At 44.4% G+C, this 18964-nt stretch overlaps 1 protein-coding gene across 1 annotated transcript in view; it reads left to right on the top strand.

The window, feature by feature from the left end:
* The window catches only part of PRICKLE2 (prickle planar cell polarity protein 2), a 101762-nt gene extending 83844 nt beyond the window's left edge, over positions 1-17918 (top strand). The window contains exon 7 of the mRNA XM_032149436.2: positions 16574-17918. Within this exon, the coding sequence (XP_032005327.1) occupies positions 16574-17448 (875 nt within the window). The 3' untranslated portion in view covers positions 17449-17918. The remainder of the gene's footprint in view (positions 1-16573) is intronic.
* Positions 17919-18964: the final 1046 nt, after the last annotated feature.

Here is an 18964-nt window from a genome sequence, read left to right as displayed (position 1 = left end):
ATTCTGTTGTTTTTGGGTGGAGAGTTCTATAGATGTCTATCAGTTCTGCTTGATCCAGAGCTGAGTTCAGGTCCTGAATATCTTTGTTAATTTTTTCTTGATGATCTGTCTAATATTGTCAGTGGGGCCATAAATTCTGCCACTATTATTGTGTGGGAGTCTAAATCTCTTTGAAGGTCTCTAAGAACTTGCTTTTTTGAATCTGGGTGCTCCTATGTTGGGAACATATATATATATATATATATATATATAGGATAGTGAGATTTTCTTACTGAATTGCACCCTTTACCATTACATAATGCCCTTCTTTGTCTTTTTTGACCTTTGTTGGCTTAAACTCTGTTTTGTCAGAAACTAGGATTGCAACTCCTGCTTTTTTCTGTTTTCCATTTGCTTGGTAGGTTTTTCTCCATCTCTTTATTTTGAGCCTGTGTGTGTCATTGCATGTGAGATGGGTCTCTTGAAGACAGCATACTAATGGGTCTTCCTTCTTCATCCAGCTTGCCACTCTGTGTCTTTTAATTGGGTCATTCAGCCCATTTACATTTAAGGTTAGTACTGATATGTGTAGATTTAATCCTGTCATCATTATGTTAGCTGGTTATTTTGCAAACTTGTTTATGTAGTTTCTTTATAGTGACACTGGTCTGTATACTTCAGTGTGTTTTTACAGAGGCTGGTAATGGTCTTTCCTTTACAAATTAAGTACTTCCTTCAGGAGCTCTTGTAAGGCAGGCCTAGTGGTAACAAATTCCCTCAGCATTTGCTTGTCTGAAAAGGATCTTACTTCTCCTTTGCTTATGAATCTTAGTTTGGCCGGATATGAAATTCTGGATTGGAATCTCTTTTCTTTAAGAATGTTGAATATTGGCCCCCATTCTTTTCTGGCTTACAGGGTTTCAGCTGAGAAGTCTGATGGGCTTCCTTTTGTAGATGACCTGATCTTTTCCTCTAGCTGCCTTTAACATTTTTTTCTTTTATTTTGACCTCAGAAAATCTGATGATTATGTGTCTTGGGGATAATCTTCTTTTGAAGTATCTTATGAATGTTGGCCTCTCTAGCTAGATTGGGGAAGTTCTCATGAATGATATCTTGAAGTATGTTTACTAAGTTGGTTCCATTCTCCCCATCTCTTTCAAGGACACCAATCAGTCATAGATTTGGTCCCTTTACGTAATCCCATATTTCTCAAAGGTTTTGTTTATTGCTTTTCATTTTTTTTTCTATTCTTGTCTGCTTGTCTTATTTCAAAAAGACAATCTTCAAGCTCTGAGATTCTTTTCTCCACTTAATCTATTCTATTAATACTTGTGATTGTGTTGTGAAATTCTTGTAATGGGTTTTTTTAGCTCTGTAAGGTCAGTTATGTTTTTCTCTGTATTGGCTATTTTGTCTGTCAGCTCCTGCATTGTTTTATCATCATTTTTAGCTTCCTTGCATTGGGTTTCAGTGTACTCAGCTCAATGATCTTCATTCCTATCCATATTCTGAATTCCACTTCTGTCATTTTAGCTATCTTAGCCTCAGCCCATTTATGAACCCTTGCTGGAAAGGTGATGCAGTTGTTTGGAGGAAAGAAGGCACTCTGGCTTTTCATATTTTCAGCATTCTTGCCCTGATTCTTTCTCATATTTGTGGGCTTATCTACCTTTAATCTTTGAGGTTGCTGACCTTTGCATGGGTTTTTTTTTTTTTTCTTAATCCTATTTGATGACTTTGAGGGTTCGATTTTGGTATAAGATGGATTCAGCTGACTGGCTTCATTTTGGGGAGATTTTAGGGGGCCAACACCCAGCTCCCAACTCCTAGACTGTGCTCTTATTCCAGGGGACTTGTATTGGGCCCCAGCTTTGTTCTCTGGCTCTGTGATGTTTGGAGTCCACTGCACAGGAGGTGCCAAGGTGTGGCAGCTGTAATAGAATGCTAGCAGATGCAGGGGTGCCTACCTCCCTGTGGGTGTTCACCACAATGACAGAGGCAGCACAGCTGGGTGGAGTGGGGGGCCCCTGCTGGAGATTATGTGTGTGGTTGTACTGGATGTGATATTGGCTTGGGGCAGGGTGCTGGCTGGGGCAGGTTTGGGTGCCTTCTCTGTGCCCTGCAAGCAGGAGTGATCCCTGAGGGTGTGGGGGTATCTGCTGTTCTCTGTGCAGTATTAGTATAAGGGCAGGGTGCTGGCAGGGGTGGGGCTTGCTGGCTCTATGCCCACCAAAGCTCCATCTGCAATGGTGGCTGGGGGCTGGGTAGGTGCAGACTACACTCCAGTGTGCTGGCGGGGCAAGGAAAGCAAAACCTATCTGTGCAGACATGTGCCAGCAAAGTGATGTAGGGCATTGCCATGGGCCCTAGGGAAGCTGCAGTATGGGGAGGGAGCATATGCATGGCTGTATAGGCCACACCTCACTGGACTTCTCCACTAGTCAGGCAAGGTTCACTGGCACAGAAGCTATGCTGTGGGCCCCCAAGGTACCCAAGACTGCCCTCTAAGCAGGTGTGGCCAGGCTGGGGCCCCGGAAGAGGCCAACAGACTAAGGGGTGTTCAGGTCAGACCAGCTCCATCTGATGTGCAAGACCACCCTTCAGCGATCAGGTCCAACAATTCTCCTATGGCTGAAGTCTCTTATGGGAGCAAGTTGAGTCTAGGGGGATGGCCACCCCTGGCTGTGCTGCACTACAGACACCCCCACAGCAAACCCTCTGGGCTCCACATTGGCTGGCTTGTTGCCCCAACACTTCTCTAAGCAGCCCTCCCTGCTACCTCAAGTGTCCATGGTGTTCAAGGGGTCCCCTCCTTCTAGGGTTCCCAAGGCCTGTGACGAGAGCAGGTTGGTCCTTGCCAGTTCAACTCACCCATTCCCCCTGAGCTGTTGTTGTTCAAAAGTGAGTCCTGCTGCAGGGTAGCCCATGCAGGGTTCCCAGCTTTCTGTGTCTTACCTCCATCCATTCTCAGTGCCCTCCTTCTGAAGATCTATTAAAAGCATGCCAGTCATCTCAGTCCCTCTGTGGGAGCTGTTCCACTTGTCTCCGTCTAGTTGGCCATCTTGCTTTCTCCCCCTTTGCTCATTTTTAATGGAGTTGTTTTTTGCTTATTCAGTTAAGTTCTTTATAGATTCTGTATATTAGGCCTTGTCAGATGCATACTTTGAAAATATTTCCTCCCATTCTGTGGGTTGTCTGTTTACTCTGTTGGTAGTTTATTTTGCTGTGCAGTAGCTCTTTAGTTTAATTAGGTCTCACTTGGAGATTAACTTTTTTTTGAGAGCCCAAAACTTTGTCTCTCCTGTACCTACATAACTGTTGCACCCATTCATTGATTAATTCAGTTATCCTTCCATTTATTTATCCCCACCCTTTATTATCCTTCATACCATATACCCATCCATTTAAAAATTATTCCATCTTCTTGTCCATTGTACCCATTTATCCATCTGTCAGCCAATCTAGTAATTGGTTCTTTTGTGCATGAGGTCATGAACTGCTGTCCCACAAATGGCACTTTATCAACCCCTAGCTGTAGAGAAGGGAGATCTGGAGAAGCAACGATCCCAAGCCTAAAAGAGTACATTGTATTTTGCCTTTTAAATCCATAAACCACTTTTATCCAAACATCTAACCCACCTCATCAAGTTGGCTGACACCATTGGGAAATGCATATGTCTAATGGGGAAAGGAGGGGTGTGGACAAGCAGGTATAATAAATGTGTAAATTTGGCCAGGGGTAAGAGCATAGGTGATAAAGGTCCTGGTGTATCCCAACTTAAAAAGGCAAAAGGAAATTTAACCCTTGAGATTAAATAAAGCTTAGTGTGTTGGCCACCAGGTGGAACCATGTGTGCCAGCCATACAAGTCTAGTGTATGAGACATGCTGTTGAGGAAGTGTGTGTGTGTTGGGGTAGGGGATAGTGAGTTCTGCATATTTACCTTTTACATTGTCATGAGTGCATTCTTGCCTCTCAGTGATAATTTCTCATAAACATTATATAGCTGTATAACAAATAGAAATATGCAAAAATCACAAGTGACAGCTCAGTGAATTATTACACTGATGCTGTCATCTCCCAAGTCAAGCAATAGGCAGTGCCAGTACCCTAGAAGCTCCCTCATGCCCCCTCCCAGCCACTGCTCTTCCTTCCTCTCCAAAGTAAGCACTATTCTGACATCTAACAGCATAGATGATTTGGGGTGGATTTTAACTTTCTATAAATGGGATATACCGTACATGTTATTTTATATCTGGTATCTTTTACTTTATGAGATTCATCCATGTTGCATGTAATTCATATTTATACAATAGAAAACTATGCATTAATAAAAAGGATTTTTTTCATTGCAGCTGCTGGTTAGAAGCTGGGGAGTGTCACTGGATCTGTACTTCTCTCTGCCTCCTGCCCCCTCAAATCTCTGACTGCTGGCACTCTGGCCACATTCCTTTTACTTTTTGTATTCACAGTAATAAAAGGCAGGAGGTGGGAGAAGAGTTCTCAAATAGCTTCTGTATGACCTTGGGCAAATCATCCAAACTCCCTTTTCCCACTTAGAAAGATTGTATAACAAAGCCCAGCAATTTCATATATGACAACATGCATAAAAATGCTTTAAAAGTGACAGATAAATATGGAGTAAAGGACAGTAAGAAGATTGAACATTTCATTGGTGTCCCCGCACCAGCACTGTTCTAAATACTTTGTGTTTTAACCCGTTTAATACCTTCTCCCTTAGGTTGTATGATTATTCCCGTTTCACAGATGAGGGAACTGAGCACAAAACAGTCCAGGCCTGCCTGAGAAGGCACAGCTTCAAGGGACAGAGCTGGAAGGTGAACTCCAAAGCCAATGCTTTCACCAGTCCCCTGTGCTGCCTCCCAGTTACTTTTTTTAACTTTGTCAGCAGCACATGAAAGACACTTTCTTTTTTTTTTTTTTTTTTTAAGACAGAGTCTCGCTCTGTCTCCCAGGCTGGAGTGCAGTGGCACGATCTCGGCTCACTGCAAGCTCCGCCTCCCGGGTTCACGCCATTCTCCTGCCTCAGCCTCCCGACACTTTCAAAACCCAGAGTGGCCTAGGAAGAACCTTCGTGTGGCTCCTGTTCACCTTCTGAGCCTCGTTCGTGCTGCTGTCCTCCTTGCTCACAACGCTCCAGTGTCATTGCCCTTCTGCTACATCTTAAAGCATGTGGCACCTTCTCTAGTACAAAATATTCTTGCTCCCTCTGCCTGGAACACTTTTCCCTGCCCTTGGCTGGGTGGGCTCCTTCTCATCCTTTAGGTCTCCCCATAGTCATCACCAACACAGAGTTCTTTTCCAGCACTCAAAGTAGGTCCAGTCTTTATTCTCTGCCATAGCATCCCCTTTATTCCCTTCCTAGTGATTATTATCTGTAATGGTCACCTTGCTATGCTGACTTGGTTATCTGTTTTCCCTGCACTAGGTCATATCCTGCTACGATGTCCTTTTAAAGGGCCTTGGTCACAGTTGTGCTCACAGTGCCTGGCAATAGCAGGGCTTTGTCAAAGATCTTTGAAGCAACTCAGTGGGTCCCCAGGTTCTTGGCTGCCCACTCTTTACCACTTGGGAGCCATTTAGCTTTTGTTCTCATGTAATCAAGTGTTTCCCAAGTAAATACGGCATGGTCTGCTTGTTGACCCAGACTAATGGGTTCTAGAAAGCAGCGTGGGGTCATTGTAAACCCAGAACAAACTCTGGCAAACAATCTTCAACTGGTCTGAATTTGTTGTGCATCCTTTCAATTAGCAATATGCTTTGTGGCAATACAACCAGAATCCCCCATGGAGCTGAGTGATAGTAGTTAAAACTGACTCCACATGATTCTGGAAGATGTCCCTTCCTGGTTTCCTCCTTCACTTTTACAAGTGGTATTAGTTAAAATTGACTCCATCTTTGTTGGGGTCACTGATTTATCAGGAAGTTAATAGGATGAGCAAGTAAAGGGATAGAAGGTAAGAAACCTCCAATCCACCCTCAAGTTTTTATCTGACTTGTCCTTGTAACTGTACTGGGTCTGTCAGAGAAGTGATTCGAGTCCCATTATAATGCTTGTCACTCCCCAACCTCCATTTCAAAGGCAAGTCCCTAGAATGAATGCTGCTAAAAAACAAAGCCGCTATTGTTGGGAAAACCAAGATCAGTCCATGACCCTGTTTGGAAGCAGCTGGTTGTAAAGAGGCTGTTATTTAGTTTGAGCCTAAACAGCCCGTCCCTGAGAGGGAAGGCAGGCCACGCCTGGGGGGGTGGGAGTGTGAAGTAAGAAGTTATGCACACTCCCCTCCTCCCCGACCCCTGCCCCAGGGCTTGGCCTCACACTTCCCTTTCCCTTCCCCAGTGCAGCTGGCAGAGGAAATCGTTCCCTAGACTACCAGCGCTGCTCCTGGTAGCACCAGAGCAGATGGCAGATGTGTAGCTGACTGCAAGCCAACTTGTGATCTGCTGATCACCTGAGACCTGCTAGATAGGCCGGTGGCTGGAGTAAGGAAGTAAAAAAGATACATCAAAACTCAGGATTTCAAAAGCTTCAAACCTGCCAGGAAAGTTAGACAGCAAAGGCCTTACCTGGGGAGTTCTTGATACCCACTGAGAGAAAGGAATGTGAATTTTCTGAGAAGAGTTTAGAGAGAAAATAACTTTTAGAGTTCCCCGGTTTTGGGGACATACCACACCCGACCAGGCAGAGCCCTGATAATCCTTCTCTAGAAAGAAGGAACGGAAACCCCCATCATGCCAAGGCTCCTGTCTGCAGGGTGGGGTAGAGCAGGTTTAACTCACTGCAACAGTTGGGTGGGCAGGAACAGAGCTCCCCTTGGGCTATGGTCAAGCAGCAGGTGAAAGACAGGATCTGTTAGAGCAGAGGTCCTCAGTTGGGGGCGATTTTGCCCTCCAGGGACATTTGGCACTGTTTGGAGGCATTTCGGGCTGTCACAACCAGAGGGATGTGCAACTGGCATCTAGTGGGTAGAGTCCAGAGAGACCGCTGAACATCCTGAAGTGCACAGGACAGCCCACCGAACAAAGAATTATTCAGCCAGAATTGTCAGTAGTACTGAGGTTGGGAAACCCTGAATTAGAGTCTCTGAGAGTATGAGGGTCTTGTTTCCTGGAGTAGAGGCACCCTTGTGTTGCAAAGAAAATCGTCCTTGAAACTCCCATCATCTTGGTGTTCCTCTAACTCTCGTGAACATGAGAATCACCAGGGATCTTGTTCAAATGTGAATTTGAATTCTGCAAGTCTGGTGAGGGCCTGAGAGTCTGCAACCAGCTCCCAAGGGATGGCATTGTGGTTGGTCCACAGATCACACTTTCGAGTGCATTCATATTGTCCCACTCTCCTCTTTCTGTCCCCACACCCAGCCTTCTTTGTCATACTCTGTTTGAGCCATTCCATGCCCTGTCACCAAGAAACATGTGGTGGCGTTTAAGCTCTGCTGCCCAGATGACAGTATCTCTCCAGCCGTTGCCAATTTGAAGTTCAGGGTGTTGATGAAATCGATTGACTTAGTTGGAAAAAGGATCCCAAGAGACCCGATCAAGCTACCACCACACATGCTTCAAACAAACAAATCTGTACCTCGGGACACTTTTTGCATGGTCTGCGAGGCTTCAACTGTGTAGCAGTTTAGCAGCATGCTAAACCAGAGGTTGACAACCTGTGTCTATAAAGGGCCAGAAAGTAAATATTTGAGGCTTTGCAGGTCATGCAGTCTGTCACAACTCCCCAAATCTGGAAAGCAATCACCAACAAATGCAAATGAATAGGTGTAGTTGTGTTTGAATACAAATTTATTTACAAAAACAGGCAGTAAGCTGGATTTGGCCCATTGCCACTGTAGTTTGCAAACCCCTGTTCTAAACAATTCCATGTTCTTAACAATTCCATGTTCTTCATGTTTCTATCTCAGCAAAAAAGAAAATAAAAATCATATAGGAAAGACCCTAATGAAAGGGAGCTACATCATCAGTATAAGTTGTAAATGTCTGGAGGGCATGGTTGAATAGATCCTATTTTCTTTACTGCACAGAAATGTGACATGTGAATGCTTAAAAAAATTATTTTTTGAAAGGCTGTGGAGTGCAGTGGTGTCATCATGGCTCACTGTAACCGTGATCCTACTGCCACCGCCTCCCCAGTAGCTGGGACTACAGGTGCACACCACTATGCCTGGCTAACTTTTTGTTTTTTGTTTTTTGTAGGTAGGGGGTCTTAGTATGTTTCCAGGGCTGGTCTCATACTCCTGGGCTCAGGAGCTCCTCCCACCTCAGCTTCTCAAAGCGCTGGGCTTATAGGAGTGAGCCACCGTGCCTGGTAATGTATCTTTGAAGTTGGCAGAAACACAGCTCTCTGTCTTCTGGTGCAGAGTGGGATGAGACAGGACAATAAATAAGGAACAGAAAGATGTGCCTAAAGTCTGCCGTTCAATCTTAGTCTTTTTCTTCTTTCTGGACTTGCATGCATACCTTTTGCCCCCAAAGACATGGGGGAGGGGAGCCAGCAAAGATTTTCTTTCTGTTCCATCAGACCTTGTGCATTCTTTGAAGAACATTGATTTTCTTGCAGACGCCAGTTTCTGTGAGACCTCTTATTTGTAAAGAGGGAAACATTTCTCAGACAGAAATGCCAATGTACCATAGAATGCCCCAACTGCACTTTCGTGTTGGCAGTTAAACCACGGAGAACCGCAGGCTGAATTGGATGCTGACCTCTCTTTGTAGAAGGACAGCCAAGGATCTTGTGGGAACCTGCACCCCTGCGGTGCGTGGACGTTTGCGTAGCTCCCAGTCACACTGACCCTTGGGATGTGGATAAATCACTGCGTTTAACTCTATCATCACCCTGAGCACCTCTCATAAAGCCTGCATTATTTGGCAAGGAAAAACCCTCTCTGTTAATTAAGAAAACAGAGCTCTGCTTGAGAGGGAAATGACCTGATATCTGTGTCTTCTTGCCATCAGGTGAGATTCTTCTGCCAGATCCTCCAGAGGATGTGGGGGTACTGATACTGCCCTAGACTATGTGCTGCAGCCAGAGTTCTCTGGCAAATTTAGCTTGCAGCTCCCACCTCCCTATCACACATGTGCTTGAGCACACACACACAGACACACACACACCCCATGGCTTAAACAAGAAAAGAAAAATGTGTTTATTACAGGAGAGTAAGGGCATGTTAGAGACCCATTAGGTTGGATTCTATTGATTTGCAATATTTTGACACTGTGTCTTGTTCAGCACAGACAAATGGAATGAAGAGTTGGGCTTCATCTGTGTGGAGGAGGAATCCCAGCCACGGTTTGGAGGCACAGATAATTTACAACAGTGGCTGGTGTTCAAGTGAATATCACCGCGTCAGGCCCTGTTTCTCAAATTCGTTAATCCATACAATCATGCATTCAATGAGTATTTGTTTGCCTGTAACATAGTTGAGTCTTTGCAGGTCATACATTCTGTCACAACTCCCAACTTCAGAAAGCAATCCTCAACAATATGCAAATGAATAGGTATGGTTGTGTTCTAATACAACTTTATTTACAAAAACAGGCAGTGAGCAGTGAGCTGGATTTTGGTTCACTGGCCATTGTAGTTTGCAAACCCCTGTTCTAAACAATTGCATTTGCTTCACGTCTCTGCCCCAGCACATAAATAATAGATAAATAATATAGGAAAGACCCTACTGAAAGGGAGCTAAATCATCAGTATGAGTTGTAAATGTCTGGAGGGCATTCACAGTCTTGAGGCATGCTTTCTTTCCTTGGGGAATTTTAGGCCTTACTAAACCTTCTTCCTGCATACTGAATACCAGGTACTGAGGTCAGGGCTAGCAAACAGGAGCACAGTTTCTGCCCTCTTGGAGCTGCTGATCTATCAAGAAGACAGAGATGAAACAAAAACTACACAGATGCACCATAGTCATGATGAACCTTAAAAAGGAAAGGTATATTTTTCCTCATCTAATCATCACTACAGCTTTAGTACTCACATCCTGTCATTGTGCCCATCTTACTGATGCATCTCAAGAGGTTTAAAAATTTCCCCAAGTCACCCAGCCAGAAAGTAGCTCTCCAGTTCTGTTTGTAGTTAGAGGGGGAAGAAGTGTTTCTCAAGTTGGAGTGTGACCTGTGACAGTACAGTTCCATCTTGGGGAGAGTATCAGCTGATAATTTAAACACATCAACAAAGCTGTGATTAATAAGGAGAAAACATTCCTGCAGTGCAGGGAGCTCATTATAAATCACGTGTACTTTGACTTTAAAATTGGAGAAACCCCAGATGGTGGGCTATATAATGAATCACCAGAGATGGAGATTGACAGGTGTGATCACAGTATTTTTTTCCTGATGTTTGGAATCCCACCCATGTAGATCACAGCACTGACCCACTCCAGGTCGGAGGGTGGTTGCTTTTTTCCAAGCTGTGGGTAACATGAGAATCCATTTACGTTTATTCCATGAATATGTATTGAGCACCAAAGGGTGCTGGGCACTGCTAGCTCTGCAAGAATACAGTGAAGAGTGGGGAGAAGATCCCAGCTCCCAGGGGATTCATTCAGCTACAAACTTACATATGACTTTAATAAGTCAGGGTGGGTAGTTTAAAAAAGGGTCAAGTGCAATAGTGAGTGGTTGGCCAGAAGACAACTAACTTTGCTACTTTAGAAGGAGTGTTCAGGATAGACACTGCTGAGGAGGTGACATCTACACGAGGATTTTAACAAACACAAGTCAGGCATGCAAAGGGAAGAGTTTTCCACGGCCTGCTGGAATAAGCTTATTGTTGTGTTTGGGGTGAGGGGGAGGAATGTAAGCACAGCTGAAGCAGAGTTAAGCGAGGAGGAGTGTTTAGTTGATGATCTTGGAGAGAGAGAAGGGAGCCAAGTCACGTAGGGCCTTAAGGTCTGCATAAGGATTCTAGATTTTGCCAGTAATGAAAGTAACCACAGAACTACCCTTTTTAGAGGCAAGTATACATTATTGCTCATCTTTGGTCAACACTGGCCTTTCTGTTCATGCCCTGCATGCAAGAAGACCCTGGAGGGAAATCTGAGTTAATGAATCCGAAGAGAGGCATTTCTCCTCTCTAGAGTGAGCAGGTAGTATTTCCAGTCCCACCCACACATACTCCAGGGGCATGAATAGCTTACATTTAGATAAAACTGATAGTAGATGCTGGGCTTGTGCAACAGGACCCTCCTTCTCTGATCAAGCTCTTTTGTTTTTCAAGGGGGTGCCTCAGGGTATCCCGAGCTTTCCCAGGATGCAGAAGCCTGATGCCAGAAGGCAGTACACCTCCCAGCAGAATAGAAGCTGCTCTTCTTCGAGGTCACCTCTTCACGGAAATAGGAACCTGTTCACGAGCAGGATGCTCTCAAAAACATTTCACTTCTGGGCTTATGAAAGACAGGTTCGGGAAAACAGCATGCTGGGGAATTAATAGTATTTGCTAAGTTATTTATGCTGACCCTAATTCTGCTCAAGAGCTAGGGTGGAAAGCCCTGCAACGATCATTGTGTCCACCTTTTGTTTCTAGACGTGAGTTTGAAGACGTTTTCTTTCCTTTCTTACTAGAGTTCATCCACTCAAACCACTCATTCATCGTCTTAGGTTGTTATCCTCTCCCCTCTGCTTTCATGCTGGGGAGGCTCTGGAAGTGATTAGGCTGTTGTAAATCAGCTTTTGTGATTTGTATGTCAGAGATAAGCAGCAGAGTAAGCAAGCAACTGGAGGGCCCAAATGCTATTGCCCTGACAGTTATCCCAGGAATGAAATTAAAACAAAAAATGACTGGAGTATATGACATTTAGCAGATTAATTTCTTTATAGGCATATCCAATGTTAAAATTTGACCCTTTAACAAACATTGCTTTCTTTTTTATTTATTTACTTGTTTATTTTTTGGAGACAGGGGCTCGTTCTGTTGCCCAGGCTGGAGTACAGTTGCACGATCTCGGCTCACTGCAGCCTCGACCTCCTGGGCTCAGGTGATACTCCCACCTCAGTCTCCCGAGTAGCTGGGACTACAGGCACGCACCACCATGCCCAGCTAATTTTTGTATTTTTAGTAGAGACAGGGTTTCACCATGTTGCCCAGGTTTGTCTCAAACTCCTGAGCTCAAGCAATCCACCCTCCATGGCCTCCCAAAGTGCTGGAATTACAGGCAAGAGCCACCAAACCTGGCCAAACGTTGCTTTACTTTTACTCCATTTTATTGAGATATAACTTACACAAAATAAAGCAAACAAATATTAAAACTACACCTCAGTGAATTTTTACACGTGTGTTGTTTTATAGCCAACATCCAGATTTAGTTATAGAACAATTGCAGTGCCCTAAAAGCCTTCTTCATACCCCTTCCCACTGCCCTGACCTGTATCACTATAGATAGCCTCAGCCTGTTCTTGAACTTCATGTAAATGGAATCATACAGCACATATTCTTTTCGCATGTCCAAGCATTTTCTACGAGATACATCCATGTTCTTGGGTGTAGTTATTCGTTCTCATTATTGTGTAATATTCCATTTTATCAGGGTTTCTTCTGAGACTGTTGACAGTTTGGTTTGGAAAATTCTGTGTGGAGGCAAGGACGCCGTCCTTCACATTGTAGGATGTTTAGCAACATCTCTGGCCTCTACCTACTAGATGCCAGTAGAATCCCATCCTAATAGTGACAATCAGAAATGTGTCCAGATGTTTCCAAATTTCCTTCAGAATTAAAAACCATCATATCAGATGAATATATTCCAACGTTAAAGAAACTTTTTATTTGGAAATAATTTCAGACTTAAAAAAAGTTATAAAAATAGAACAAACGACACCTATAATGTGCTCTTTACGTAGATTGATCCATTGTTAACCTTTTGCCACATTTGTTCTTTCATGTTCACATGCACGCACACACGCGCACACACACACACATTTTATTTATAAACCATTTGAGAGCAATTGCATCCGTCTGGGCCATTTACTGCCATATCCTTCCATATATATTTCCCAAGGATAAAGATCTTCTCCCACATTGTCACCATTATTAATTGACCACAGTAAATTTAGCATAATACTTTTATCTATTGCCCATGTTCCATTTTTTTTTCAGTTGACCAAAAATTATCCTTTATAGAGGCAGTCCCTAACCTTTTTGGCACCAGGGACCAGTTTTATGGAAGATAATTTTTCCATAGACTGGGGCCAGGGGGTGGGGATGGCTTTGGGATGGTTCAAGTGCATTACATTTATTAGGTACTTTATTTCTGTTATTACTACATTGTAATATACACTGAAATAATTACACAACTCACTATAAGGTAGAATCAGTGGGAGACCTGAGCTTGTTTTCCTGCAACTAGACAGTCCCATCTAGGAGTAATGGGAGACGGTTATGGATCATCAGGCATGAGATTCTCATAAGGAGCACACAACCTAGATCCTGCATGAGCAGTTCACAATAGGGTTTACACTCCTATGAGAATCTAATGCTGCTGCTGATCTGTCAGGAGGCAGAGGTCAGGCAGCAGTTGGAGCAATGGGGAGTGGCTGTACATACAGGTGAAGCTTCCCTTACTGACCACTCACCTCCTGCTGTGTGGCCCGGTTCCTAACCAGTCTGTAGCCTGAGGTATGGGAACCCCTACTTTATAGCATTTATTTTCCCTACAGAGCAGGTTCCAGTCCAGGATCAGGTATTATATGTAATTGCCATGTTTCCTTCATACCCTTTCATCTAGAACATTCTCTCAGTCTTGTCTGGTCTTAAGACTACAGTCCCGGCCGGGCGCGGTGGCTCACGCTTGTAATCCCAGCACTTTGGGAGGCCGAGGCGGGCGGATCACAAGGTCAGGAGATCAAGACCACGGTGAAACCCCGCGTCTACTAAAAATACAAAAAATTAGCCAGGCGTGGTGGCGGGCGCCTGTAGTCCCAGCTACTCGGAGAGGCTGAGGCAGGAGAATGGCATGAACCTGGGAGGCGGAGCTTGCAGTGAGCCGAGATTGCGCCACTGCACTCCAGCCTGGGCGCCGGCGAGAGTCCCGCTCCAAAAAAAAATAAATAAAAATAAAAAAATAAATTTCATAACGAATGTCCCTCCTTTTGGGATCTGTCTAATGTTTCCTCCTGAATACATTCAAGAAATACATTCTTGACTGGAATACTACATAAGGGATAGTGTGCCCTTCTCAGTACATCTCAACTGGAGGCATGCAGGGTGCAGTTGCATCTCACCAGGGATGTTAAGTTTGAACTTAAGGTCAAGGTGTTGTCTGATTTTACCGTTGTTTAGTTACTAATTCTTCCCTTGCAACTAATAAGCAACGTGTAGGGAAACACTTTATTTATTTTTATTTTTTTATTTTTATTTATTTTTTTTTTTGAGACGGAGTCTCGCCGTCGCCCAGGCTAGAGAGCAGTGGCACGATCTCGGCTCACTGTAGGCTCCGCCTCCCGGGTTCACGCCATTCTCCTGCCTCAGCCTCCCACGTAGCTGGGACTACAGGCGCCCGCCACCTCGCCCGGCTAACTTTTTGTATTTTTAGTAGAGACGGGGTTTCACCGTGTTAGCCAGGATGGTCTCGATCTCCTGACCTCATGATCCGCCCACCTCGGCCTCCCAAAGTGCTGGGATTATAGGCGTGAGCCACTGCGCCCAGCCAGGGAAACACTTTAAAACAATGCTGTCTCCCATCAAATTTTACCCCCTAAATTTAGCACACTTTTTGATTCTTGTGTGAAGCACTCTACCTCCAATGGTTATAAAATGACTTTCCAAATCTGGCACCCCCTTCCTCCTTGTGAACTTACTCTACTGACAGCGGTTGGCATTCCACTATACATAGAGCCCTCTCTTTTCCACATTTGTATATTTATTTATGTTTTTATTTATCTGTTATCAGTATGGACTTGTGAATTCCTATTTGTTTCAGTGGTTTATAAATCATTACTTCCCTTAAGTATTTTAATGCTCAGATTGTTCAGATTTGGCCAGTGGGGGCACCTTCAAGTTAGGCCCTGTGTTCTTCTGACAAACCCCTACCATATCTTATTTTTAATACTTTCTTAACTTTATGGCATAACACGATCCTGGTTCTTTTAATTTCCTTGCCTTTATCCTGTAATTGGCCATTTTTCTAAAGAGCCTAGATTCCTTTTAGTGGGGAATGGTAGAAAAGACCACAATATATTTATCCATTTTCCTGATGATTGACATTTGAGTTGTTTCCATTTCTGGGCTCTTAAAAGAAAGCTTCTCTGAATACCCTTGTCCATTTCTTGAATCTTCCTACTAACTTCTGTTTAATATATAACCAAGAGTGAAGATGGAGAATTGTGGAATTTCTACTGTTGGTCATACACTCAACAGAAATTCGTAAGTCCACAAAAAATGGGCAAGGATATTTAGAGTGGCTTTATTCATAATTCATATAGGTATATGTGTATTTAGCTTTAGTGAATATTGCCAAGTAATTTTGCACAGTGCTCGTAACACTGCTTTAGGTTTTGTCATGGAAGAGGAAGTTGGAAGCCCTGGAAGGAGACAGGAATAATCAGGAGCAGGGGCGATAATGGGCCATTGCAATCCAAAGGCATGTTGTGTATGACCAGAAATGGCAAATTGCTGATCCTTGCAATATATAATGAGTGGAAAATGCTGAGACTTTGCCACCTGGCCCATTCTTAAACATCTCCTTAGAGAGCTCTGCTTGAAGATGAGCAACATGGAAGTTACTGCAGTCAGTATCTCCCACTACCTTCAAGATGGTTTTCATCTCAGGGATGTCAGGAGCTCATTTGACAGCAGTTAGGAAATGGAGGTCCGTTGCTGGGGCACCTGCTGTTAGAGAGCATCAGACCCACTGCTTTACTTTTAAAAGTCCCTCCCCATGTGACAGGTCCCCTGGGGTCCCACCCACATCTTCTGGCTGTTAGGGACGCATTTACAACCTTGGAGCATTCACTGAATGGTCTGAGAGAGTAAATATTTCTCTATCTATACCTAGGGAGTCACTTAGTGTCCAAGACACTTTTGATAGGGAGCCACCTGCCACTTAGGGACAGCAGGCAAAGCAGGCAACTGCTGCAGGCTAACAGAGAAGTGAACTGGCCCAGTATTGTGGAACCAGTGTTCGGTGTTGCCAGAAACAGTTTGGGCATGATCCAGCCTCTATAGCTTAAAGTTTACTCATCCAAAATATCTGTCCTACAGAGCTGACAGTGCATCATTAGAATCAAAAATGTAATTAAAGTACTTTGCGAAGTGAAACTCCAAATAGAGGAAGCATCATGCATAAGATACACAGTGGGCTCTTAGTAACTTTGATGAGCCTTTGGAGGAACTAGTAACTGGTAAAATACATCTCTGGATGCATTTTAAGCAAGTGCCCCCTCTAGGTAGATAGTGACCTACTGTGGAGTGGGGAGAACCCCCTCACAGGCACATGTGCCCCCTGAGAGGGCCTTTGTGCAGCACACAACTGCACAACAGTATATAATGACCCTAGATAGATGACCAGCAGTGACAGTGATACCCATTGCTGCACATCTGTATTAATCTCTGTGGTCCCCTCCTCTCTCCCCCAGGCCTCTCTGCTGATGGTGGTGCCAAGCGCCAGGAGCACCTATCCCGATTTTCCATGCCTGACCTCAGCAAAGACTCTGGAATGAATGTGTCTGAGAAGCTGAGCAACATGGGCACTCTTAACTCGTCCATGCAGTTCCGGAGCGCAGAGTCGGTTCGCAGCCTGCTCTCTGCCCAGCAGTACCAGGAGATGGAGGGAAACCTCCACCAGCTCAGCAACCCCATTGGCTACAGAGACCTGCAGTCCCACGGAAGGATGCATCAGAGCTTTGATTTTGATGGAGGGATGGCGGGCAGCAAGCTGCCAGGGCAGGAGGGCGTGAGAATCCAGCCCATGAGCGAACGCACGCGGAGAAGAGCTACTTCACGCGACGACAACCGCCGTTTCCGACCTCACAGGTCCAGGCGTTCCCGACGCTCTCGCTCCGACAACGCCCTCCACCTGGCCAGCGAACGCGAGGCCATCTCTCGGTTAAAAGATAGGCCCCCTCTGAGAGCCAGGGAGGACTATGACCAATTCGTGCGCCAGCGCAGCTTCCAGGAGAGCATGGGGCACGGGTCCCGGAGGGACCTGTACGGCCAGTGCCCTAGGACTGTGTCGGACCTGGCTTTGCAGAATGCCTTTGGGGACCGCTGGGGACCCTACTTCGCCGAGTATGATTGGTGTTCCACCTGCTCCTCCTCTTCAGAGTCTGACAACGAGGGCTATTTCCTAGGAGAACCCATCCCCCAGCCAGCGCGCCTGCGATACGTCACGAGCGATGAGCTGCTGCACAAATACAGCTCCTACGGCCTCCCCAAATCTTCCACATTAGGTGGCAGAGGACAGTTGCACAGCAGGAAAAGACAGAAGAGCAAAAACTGTATCATTTCTTAATATGATTGGGATCAGGGAATGGGAGAAGATGGGAGCTTAAGAATGTAAATTCAGAAACTTGCACTGTTTTCAACGTTAAAGCGCTTTTGGGGGTGGTTTATGGGGGAGAAAAGGGAAAACGCTGTTAGTAGATGGAGGCAAGGTTACAGATTGACTCAATAGGTAGTCACAGTTCTTGGCATGTTGAATATTATTTGCACATTTCACTTTGGAAACACAGTAGACTCTATCGAGGCCAGGGGTTGGTCACTTCCTTCCCATCAGTTCTGTGTTGAGTTGCCATCTCTCAAGATGGTAAATTGTTTCCTGCTCGCTTTTATCCTCTCTGGTTCTCTTACTTTTAGGACCCTTTTTTCAGTAAGTAATTTGTTTATTAGCCAGGACCCAAGACTAAGTTATTTACATGTCCATTGTAAATGCAATGTAAATGAGAGTTCTGATAAAATATTTTTGTATTTTGTAATATCAAAGGAATTTCTATATCGTAGTACTCAGTGGGGACCTGCATGCACATGCACCATTGTCTTTGAGTAGTATTAAAAGGTGGCCCGGTACCACCTTTTTTTTTTTTTTTTTTTTTTTCTTTTCTATACCAATTTGTTACATGTCAGTGAGACCTTTTTCAAAGGAATATATTCAATTTGGCTTTTTGTGGCTGAAAAAAATAACTATTAGACCCAAAGCATTTTATGCTCTGTTCCGTCTTAAGGAGCCATCCTTAAGTCTGCTCCCACCCTCAGTAGAATTTATTTTCTACAAAGTGGTAGTAATTTTTTTTAAATTGCAAATGTAATTTTTGCCAATTAGAGAAACCAACCGGTGTCAGTAAAATTCTGTGAGAAATGCCATCCCTGCTGGGAATGTTGAAGTTACTTAATGTTGATCTATCCCTTGGGGAAAGTAAAAGTGACTGTGAGTGGTGCCGTTGTGTGCTGTCAGCATGACGTTGTTTTGAATGTGGCATTATGTTCTGGTGCTCATGTTTCCTGGATTGTATTATCTGCTTTCCTTTACCAAGGCAGACAGAACTGCTGCCTTAGCCTGACAACCGGTTGTCCTCAAAGCAAATGAACTTAAGCATTTGGGATTGAGGGACAGAAGGATTCTGAGGGGGCTCTGGGAGGGACGGTGTGTGACGTGTCATGCCTGGAGAAGGAACAAGACTATTTGAAAACAGAAAGCAGGTCAAGGGTAGAAGTTAAAGGAGAATCTGAAGGCAGGTCAGGGAAAAGAAAAACTGGAAATGAAACAGAGGGCAGGTGACAACCACCTCGAAGAGCTCCCAGAGATTGTAGGAAGAATCCAGTGTAACCAGCTTAGTAACCAGAGTATCTGGATTACCCAGGAAAGTTGAGCTGCTGAGATTTCAGTGGTGCAATGTCTTTGAAAAACAGGCTTTGTTGGAACGATATTTCCATTTTGAACTTTGAGGACTGTTGGTCAGAAAATGGGCTCAAAAGTGAGTTTGCTTAATGAAGACATTTAACGGTTGTGCTGTTTATAGTAAAATAAAACT

This window comes from Hylobates moloch, unplaced genomic scaffold (genome assembly GCF_009828535.3).
Source record: "Hylobates moloch isolate HMO894 unplaced genomic scaffold, HMol_V3 SCAFFOLD_4, whole genome shotgun sequence".
Lineage (NCBI taxonomy): Eukaryota > Metazoa > Chordata > Mammalia > Primates > Hylobatidae > Hylobates > Hylobates moloch.
Note: the sequence above shows the minus strand (reverse complement) of the source record. Positions and strands in the feature narration are given on the sequence as shown.